This window comes from Nyctereutes procyonoides, unplaced genomic scaffold, assembly GCF_905146905.1.
Source record: "Nyctereutes procyonoides isolate TBG_1078 unplaced genomic scaffold, NYPRO_anot_genome, whole genome shotgun sequence".
NCBI lineage: Eukaryota > Metazoa > Chordata > Mammalia > Carnivora > Canidae > Nyctereutes > Nyctereutes procyonoides.
In genome coordinates, this window is record NW_026575020.1 from 6,859,654 (window position 1) to 6,868,590 (window position 8,937).

General features: G+C 56.0%; 1 protein-coding gene and 1 pseudogene across 2 annotated transcripts; both read right to left on the reverse strand.

Annotated features, from left to right (window-relative positions):
• Window positions 1-826, reverse strand: part of LOC129512357 (60S ribosomal protein L23a-like) — a 37,384-nt pseudogene extending 36,558 nt beyond the window's left edge.
• A 3,211-nt stretch (window positions 827-4,037) lies between these two features.
• HOXB13 (homeobox B13) lies at window positions 4,038-7,342 on the reverse strand. 2 transcript variants are annotated; one of them, XM_055331685.1, is made up of 3 exons: window positions 6,739-7,342; window positions 5,325-5,554; window positions 4,038-4,056 (listed from the first exon to the last, which is right to left on the reverse strand). In XM_055331685.1, the coding sequence occupies exons 1-3, from the start codon at window positions 7,340-7,342 to the stop codon at window positions 4,045-4,047; spliced, it is 846 nt and encodes a 281-aa protein (XP_055187660.1). In that variant the 3' UTR covers window positions 4,038-4,044. The 2 variants fall into 2 exon arrangements, with proteins under 2 accessions (XP_055187660.1, XP_055187654.1); XM_055331679.1 differs by lacking the exon at window positions 4,038-4,056 and having other exon boundaries at window positions 5,222-5,554.
• Window positions 7,343-8,937: the final 1,595 nt, after the last annotated feature.

The following is an 8,937-nucleotide window of genomic DNA, read 5'->3' on the forward strand; positions in this document are numbered from 1 at the left end:
CTTACAGTTAATTTTCACGGAGTTTTCCAAAATAGGTGTGTTGGAAAGAATTATTATTTTAAATAAGAACAATAGCAATAGCATTAACAATAATATTAATTGTGTCTGTGCCAGGATTCCATCCAGTTGGAGACAAACAGAGGTCATCTGGGGGGGCCCCAGCGCCTGGCACTGGCTCCCACCGGCCAGCTTGTCCCCTGCCGAGGTCCGGGCAGGTCCCGCATGCTGCGAAGCGCTTTCTGCTCAGGCAGCTGCGTGTCTCTCCAGGAACCGACGTGGAGGTGCCCTCGCCAGGTGGTGGGTCTCTGTCTGGCCTCAAGTCCCTTCTATCCGCCTTTCCCTGCCCGCTTAGACCGCGGAGGCCTCCAAATTCCTGGGAGGACCACCCCGGGGCTTCCTGAGGCGGGTCCCAGATTGAGAAAGCGGTTAGTGCCTTTGGCCCAGATCAGTTTACCTTGTTACGGAGAAACGCACTCTTGGAGGTATTGAAACGGGCCGGTCCCTGGTCTGAGAAGTGGGCACATAACACTCTTGTTCTCTCTGGAAAGGAGAGACCTTCAGCTTGCGTCCGGGCCCTGAGCGCTGCAGGCCCCCGCCGGAAGGTTTCAGCCTCGGAGCGGCCCGGGGCTGCGGCTCCGCTCGAGCACCTGGGGCCAGAGGCGGAAGGACAGGTCGCGCAGCACTAGGTGCCCCCCTCCCAGCAGAGTCTGGGGCGGAGCTCAGGGAGAGGGCGCTCTGTGGAATGCTCCCCACCTTGGGCGAAGGCCGGAGCGTCTCCTCCCCAGCGCAGACCCAGGCCTCCTCGCCTCCCCGCCACCTTCGGCATCCCCAGCCGTCCTCCAGTTCTTTCCAGCCTTTCCCCACTGCATGACCTTCTCGCTCCTTCCCAAGACCGGAGGTGGCCCCCCACCCTTCCCTCATCCTTCCCCCACCTTTCCCCCCAACTTGTAGCACAGCGTTTAGGAGAGTGGGGGCGGAGGCGGTGGAGACCTCCTACCTGAAACTTCAAGTTCAATGGCAAAGCCCCTGACCCTTCCCTCCCATTCGATCTCCTCCCCTCCAGGCACCGGCAGACTCTCTCCTTTTCTCATTCTGGGGGCGATTGAACTCTTGCTGTAGCCAAACCCTCTCTCACTTCGGGGGCAATTTAGGGGAGGGAAGCCCATGGTGGAACTCTTTCCTCCGTCTGCTCGACCACCCTCACTCCCTTTCCAGACAGAGGTAACTTGTAGCCGACAGAGTCCGAAAGGCTGGCATCAGGTCGCCCCAGGATGTTTTTAAGTCTCTCTCCAGGCCCAGATCTGCGCCGACGGGGGCGGGGGGGCGGGAGGGGAGCGGAGGGGTGTCCCACTCGGGTGAGAGGCGGAGAGCCACTCTACTGCTTCCTCCCCCCTCTCCTGGAGAGGAACCGTTCAAGTGGGGGAGAATAGGATATAAATTTCTTCCAGAACAGCAGAACCGTCTCCTTCTGCCCCGGTGCAGCAGGCACCTCCGCGCTCTATTGCAGGTTTACGCATCTAATCCACGATCTTGGCTCCGGGGTTTCAAGGAGACAGGACGGGGGCGGGGGCACAGAGAGTTTCCCCCGAAGGAAACCAAATTAAAGTGTTGCACTTGGGCCTTCGCATAAAACATCAATGAAGGGAAGGAGGGGAGGGCAGTTTGCTTGAGTCGGAGGAGGGGAGAGTCGGAGGAGGGGAGCCGGGCCGCTGGGAGAACTGGGGGGCGGAGGGGGCTCGATCAGTCTTTTTCCAGCCTCAGGGGCAACTTCCCGCTCTGGAGCGACTCCCGGGAGGGGTGGCTGGGGCGGGGGACACCGCAGCCCGCGGAGTCCAGAGCTGCCGTAAGCGTTCGCCAGCGTGAGTAGAGGACCCCAGGGCGGGAGCCCCCGCCTGGCTCTTCGCTAGGCTGCTGCGGGGATTTAGATTCGAAAAGAGTTTCCGGAGGTCGCGTCTACGCACTTCTCCACCACTACCCCCCAAATCGGCCTCTGGAAGCCTAATAAAAATAACAACTGCTTTGGAGTTAGAAGTGATTTTGGCCGTGGAGCCGGCGTAGACGCGACCCTCCGATCCGATTAGGACGCTTGCTGAGACTCACAGGCCGAAATGTTTGGCTCGGAGTGAGAGCGTGTGGAGCGCAGCTCTGAGAACAATTACGCCTCGGTAGTGGATAAAGACGCCTGGTGTATTTTCAGGAGTATATTTGGGCACTTCTACATGCATTTGTTCATGAGATTGTCTGAATTTAGCCATTTATGAACGTTGTGCTCACATGTTTCAGTCTGGATAATTTTTAGCAAAACACGCTCCCCGGGATCTAAAAATGGCCCTACTCAGAAGCAAATCGCTGCAGTCAAGTAAATGTAAACGTAAATGTATGGGTTTTGTTAAAATTTACCCCAAATTAGTGAGAGATTTTTAAATGCTCGGTCTGGGTGGGAGGGGGTATAATTTGCCTCGGGAGTAAAATTGGTGTTTGGAAAGGGGTTTCATGAAAGGATGTAAAGCCAAACGAAATTTAAATTTGTTTTGTTTTGCATAGATTCCAAGCCTCACTCCCAGGAGAAAAAAGGAGGGTGTCACCGCGAACTGCTCTGCCGAGGAAGATAAAGAAAATACTCCGTCCGCTGGAGGACCTGGACCCGGGGCGGAGGGGCGCCGCGGCCTGGCTTCTGGAGCCCTGGCGAGCCTGTTCTCTATTCCAGATGGCTCGCGCTGCCCTGCTTGCCCGCCTCTTGGTCTCTCGCTGGCCGGACCGAGACGTCTGCAGATACCTTGGCCCAACCCCTCCGGGTCCCGTCGCTCTCACAAGCTGCTCCAAACTCCCCAACCCCGCGAGGCCGGAGACCCCAGGCATCCGGAAGCCTGGGGCTCCTTGAGGGACAGTCCAGGCCCAGCCGCCCGGCGGGTTTCCCTGAAATAGCAAACTTCTGCCGGAAGGGGGCGACCTTGCCTTTTTAATAATCCACAAACTCACATTGGTAGCGAAATAAATCTCTAAAATCCCAAAGTTTTGGTTCGTTCTGAAATTATTGCGAACGAATAATACAACGAAACTTTAAGTCCCTGGTAGCGGAGAAGTTAGAGCCCCGGGAGGACAGGGTCTCGAGGTCTCTGACTCCTTTCAGGGCTCCACCTAGGCTGGCTGGGTTAGTCCAAGTGTCAGCCCCTTTTGCGGTCTTTCCTCTCCTCTGGAAGGGGCCCCGCACCATAAAGCCCCCTTCATTTCTCCCGCACCCTGCCCACATCCCTATGTGCACTGAAGTCTGGCCACTTCTGAAGCGGCGAGGGAGGGGTCCGCACACACTATCCTTGAGGACCCCTGAAGTTAAAAGCTACTTGCTTGAGACTTTGCTTAGAAGAGAATGAAAAGCAGGAAGTAACTTCCTCTGAGCCAGGTGCTTTATCAAGGAGCTTAAACGGACCCGGGAGTTTGGAAGGGTTTGTTTTGTTTTGTTTTTTAATCACAAAATTGACACCTCCCCTCTTCTCCCTTAAGCAGACACAGTCAAGGAGTCCCAACAGGGGAGGGTGACGGCCACCTCTGGAGCCTTTCCCTCTTGGCCCTGGGTTCCTCTTTGGTAAATAGATTAAGGAGAATCTGAGTTGCTTCTCAACTCATTCCCAGGAAAGGAGCCAGGACTAGAATCCCACCTGACAGCAGGAGTTGTAAACGTGCCTTGGCCACGCCGGGCTTCCTGGAGAACTAGGAGGCTGAGCCAGCTCTGAGACACCATTGAGACAGTCACTGCCGGCATCACCAGCTGCTCCTGGTGGTGTCTGGGATCGTGGGTTGTACAGGTCCTCTCCACTTCGAGCCTGGGCTCTGGATCACAGGGAGTGTGTCGGCCCAGGCAAAGGAAGATCCAGGGCAAACCCGCTGACTTGGCCGTGCAGCCAAGGTGGTGAATCCCACAGGGCAGTGGGCCCAGGTACGTGACATGAGGGAGCCCTCACAGAGGCCAAGGCTCCGTGTCAGGGTCCTGGGTTCTGCAGCTCTGTGAACAGCATGTCTGCCCCAGGTGTCTGCAATTCCACATGTTCAGTCTCTTGTCTATGTGGATGGAGAAAAGAGAATTGGTGCCAACATGATCCTCCTCCAGGATTCAGGGTAGTTGGACCAAACCAGCACAAAGTGAAAAGGAAAGAGATCTGCAGCCACTCTTGCCTAAGACACCTGACCTGGGTCTTTGGGCTTCTGCCACCCACTGTTTTTTCACCCACAAAAGGGCCTGAACCATCTCCCAGGCTTCAGACCCACAACTTCTCCTGATGTCAAGTAGAAGCAAAGCAGAGGGAGAATGGGTGGTGAAGCGCCATTTTCTGGTTTTCTTTCCAGCCTGGCTATTCCAGTGTGTTTGTAATGTGCCTGCCAATAGGGTAGCATTCTACTCCCTAGTTCTGTAACTATCTGTGTCTGGGAGGGGCACGTCTACAAGGCCACAAATACCTATTTCATGCGACTCCCAAATGCCCCAATGAACTATAACCTGGACAGAACCACCAGGATTGTTAAGGGAAGACTTGGAAAGTTTAGGGGAAGAAATGAGAGATGGTGAATTATCCGTGAGCTTTCTCAAACTCAGTTTTTCTGGAGGCAGGAGGACTCAGGAGGGCAGTTCACTGGCTTCATTTTCACACAAGGACGAAATCTAAGAGTTAAGGATGGGACTTCTGAGACCTCAGCATACAACCCAGGGTGTGGACAGGGAGGGACGGAGAGCTACCCCCCAGTGTTGTCCATCCTGCCCAGGAGTCATCTTAGAAAAATGCCAAATGAGCAATGGTAGTCACAGGAGTGAATCTGCCTTTTCTCCTATCTGCTGCAGTCACTGGGGTGGGGGATAGGATTTGGAAATGGATGTGGATGCAAAGGAAGCTTCCCTGCCTTGGGTCTCCCTCCAAGTTTATTTATTATCAGCTCAATCCCTGCAAGCAGTTTCTCAAGTGCTCTTCAGAGCTCTAGATAAAAATTTGAAACTAATTATCATGGCAACTCATACTGGTTATGGTGACTATTACCACTACCAGGATGAATGATTGTGACTGGCGACAGGTCCTGTGGGTGGTATGTCCCTCTGGTGGATTGGACTGTAACTCTGGGCCTCACTGGCTCCCTAAAACATATGGGGGCACCCAGGCCATCCCTGAGGAACAGCCCAGGAGCTGTGGCCTGGGAAGAGTGCAACCTCTGGGAGCCCCTTGGCAGAGTCCTGCGCTCCAGCCTGGCGCTGGCAGGCTCCTGGTCTCCCTAGGATACTTCTATTTCTCCCCCACTCTCCCAGCCAGGGATCTCCCTCACAGAGTAGTGCTGGTCTTGACCTTGGCAAGGACTTTCTTCTCCTTAACCCTGCGGTTCTGAAACCAGATGGTGATCTGGCGCTCTGAGAGGCTGGTGGCCGCAGAGATCTTGCGCCTCTTGTCCTTGGTGATGAACTTATTAGCTGAATACTCGCGCTCCAGCTCCCGCAACTGCCCTTTGCTGTAAGGAATGCGCTTCTTACGGCCACGTCTGAAGGCACAACCATCAGGAGGGTGCTGTGTGCCTGACTCTGCCATGGAAGAAGAGAGAGAGAGCCACACTCAGACCTCCACCCACAAGCCCATGCACAAACGCAGGCCCTACAAGCTAAGCAATCCTATGGGAGCACCCAGACACAACCACTCCCCCAAAGCACTGGGGGGACACCTTGACTTCTGGCTGTTTTCTGATGACCACTTAGGTTTTGAAAGACCAGGTTCCTGCAAGCCATCCTCACTCATCCCTGTCCTCAGCATTGCAGGTCTGCAAACACACCCATCACACCCTGCCAGACCTTTGCCCACAGTCACATATATCCACCCTCACATGCATTTTCAGACTCTTGGCCACTCTCATAGATTCTACAGGCGAATTAAGTGCAGAAAGGAACACATTTCTGCTCCCACTCCCAATACACACACACACACACACACACACACACACACACCCAACATGCACACAACACACACACACATACACATGCCCCTAAGTTATGACTGCAGGGAATCTAAATTTTCCTTTAGAAACTGAAAAATTGGGATCCCTGGATGGCTCAGCAGTTTAGAGCCTGCCTTCGGCCCAGGGCGTGATCCTGGGGATCCAGTCCCACATCAGGCTCCCTGCATGGAGCCTGCTTCTTCCTCTGCCTGTGTCTCTGCCTCTCGCTCTCTCTCTGCCTCTCTGTCTCTCTCTGTCTCTCATGAATAAATAAAATATTTTTAAAAAAGAAACTGAAAAATTCATCTGAAAGAAAATGAGGGTTTGTATTCTTCACAGAACATTCAATGTCCGTGTTCCTACCCACCCCATCCCCATTACTCACTGAATAGAGAGTCATTTAGCCTTTTGGTAGAATTAACCCTCGGATCTGCGAGGTAGAACAGCCTGATTCCCGTCAACAGCAAAAAGAATCAAACACTTGGACATATTGAAAAGCAGGTCCCAAGGCCTCCTAAGGAGATGAAGGTACCTGGTAGCCCACAGCCTTCCAATAGCACCGAGCTCAGGCCCCTCATGCTGACCCTCTGGGGCCTCCACCCTGTCTCTTCGTCTGCCTGAACCCTCCTTCAGCGTCCTAACAGCCAACCGATGAGCACAAGCTCCTCCTCACAGGCCCCAAATCTCCCTGCACTTCCTCCCCCTGCGAGCACCAGCAGGGCCTACCACCCACAGTCAGCACCAAGGGGACCCAACAAACATAGTGGGGCAAGTTACCTGCAAATGCTGCCTTCCAGAAGGCACTGGGTGGGTTCTGCTCCCCCTGGCAACACATCTGGCCGTTCCAGCCACCGGTGAGGGCCCAGGGCTGGTAACTGTCCACAGGCAGCAGGGAGTCGTGGCGAGGCTCCCCGGGGGCTCCCAGAGTCTGCACCACCGACACATCCAGGTAACTGGCCATTGGCTGGTAGGGTCCCGGGTACCCAGGATAGAAGGCAAACTCGGTGGGTCGGCTGGGGTACTCCTCCCCGGCCGTGGCCGTCTCCGCGGGGTAGGCAGCTAGGGTGGCCGCCTGGGCACAGGGTTTTAGCGAGCTCCGGGCCACCCGGCAGGAGTAGTACCCGCCTCCAAAGTAGCCATAAGGCACCGGAGCCGGGGCCGCCCCCTGGGGCACCCCGGGGCAAGGGTGGCACTGCTTCGGCGGTTCCGTGGAGCCCGGCAGATCCAGCGGCGCGTAGCTGGCAGCGGGCATCAGCGGAGGCGCCGCGGCCGGGTGGCTGGCCAGCGGCGAGGGGGCCACGAGATTTCGACCCCCTCCCACGACCGACAAGCCTTCCAGGTCCTTGGCCCCGTCCAAGGTGGCATAGTCGCCGGGCTCCATGGGGCCGAGGGTCCGCTCATGGGGCGCTGGGGAGGGGGGGTCCGGGGGGCACCCAGCTGTCTCTCCCCACCCAGGCCCCGGGAATCCAAGGCGTTTTAAATCGCTCCCAGCTCTCACGGCGCTGCATTCGCTCAGCCCGGCCGTCCTGACGCAGGAGACGCAGGTGCCAGGGCACGCGCGCTGATTGGCTGCGGCCTGCCGGAGAGAGGCTAATAAAATCTTCAGGGCAGAAATTGCGAAAATACTTTACCCCTGCTCCTCTCTGTCTCTTCTCCTCCCTCCCTCCCTCCTTCCCTCCCTCCCTCTCCCTCCCTTCGTCTCTCCCTCTTTCCCTCTCCCTCACTTTTATTGCCTGTGAAAACAACGCAGAGGAAAGCTGCTGTCCAGTTTGGAGCTACCCAGCTGGGGGGGGGGGGCGGAGAGGAGGGAGGCGGAGGGAGAGAAGACAGGGGCCCATCCCACCTCCGCCGCCTCCTCTCCCTCCCTGGCTGTCTGTCTCCGGTGCTTTGGCAGGTTTAACGAGAGAATAAAAAGCTCCCCCTATAAAACGTGCGTCTCAAGGGGAAGGGGGGCCGGGGAGTCGGAGGGGGCCCGGGAGGCCGCTCTGTGCCTGAAAGGGGAACCTGGGAATGTGCCTGAACCAGAAGAGGCTGGGAAATGGGGGCCAAAGGGTATTTCTGGGAGCCCCCGGGTCTGGGTCCTGGCTACAAGCAACCCGGTTCATTCCAGGTGCCCCTCCTATTCCGGATGCGCGTAATACGCTGCCCAGGGAAGTGCCTGGCAAGCCCCTTCCCCGGGGATCCCAGCTCCCGCCCCGCCCTCCCGGATCAGGGTGGGGCAGAAGGAGAGGGAGGGGGACAAGAGCTCGGAAGAAGACGAAGACGGGACATCTGGAGCCTGGGACCTGCAAGGGTCAGATCTGAAGGGGAAATGAAGTTTCTAGATGTAGCCTGTGAAAGGGGAGTCTGGATTTGCATTTAATGGTGGGGAGAGAGATATGTAGGAGAGAGGACACGCATGACCTGTATATTCAGAGAGAGAGGCAGGGACAGCAGCACAAAGGGAGAAAGAGACAACTTGAAGGAGGGAATGGGATCTTATAAAATCCTGAACTACCAGCCGGAAAAGAGGACCTCTTCCCTCCCTCCTTTTCTGAGATCTAAGGAATTTCTGCGAAGCCAGGCCTAATTGGCCATGCATTAGTTGCAGGGGTTCTGGACCCCAAGAAAGAAGAAGCCTGCACTGTGTGGAGATGTCTAGCCTCTCTGCCCTGGGGTTCTCCTCTTATGTTCCAAGAGGCCCAGGTGACTCACTCTGACCGTCACACATTCCTACCCAAGCTGAGTATCCAGAAAGCCCAGGACCCCTATCTGCTTCCTCCAGGCTTTCCACTTCCTTAGAAGGAAAAAGGGATTGGAGAGAGAGCCCCACCATTGCAAGAATTGCTGGAGGCCCCTCTGTTGAGCCTTTTTTAAAAAGAGATATTTTATTTATTTATTCATGAGGGACAGAGGCAGAGACAGAAGCAGAGGGAGGAACAGGCTCCCTGTGGGGAGCCTGATGGCAGGACTTGATCCCAGGACCCCAAGATCATG

What these genes read in the sequence shown, in the direction of transcription:
- HOXB13 (XM_055331679.1), bottom strand. Translation starts at nt 7,342, where the DNA reads ATGGAGCCCGGCGACTATGCCACCTTGGACGGGGCCAAGGACCTGGAA. An exon ending in CTGGAAGGCAGCATTTGCAG is followed by an intron (nt 5,555 to 6,738) that starts GTAACTTGCCCC and finishes CTTCCATGGCAG; the next exon opens with AGTCAGGCACACAGCACCCT.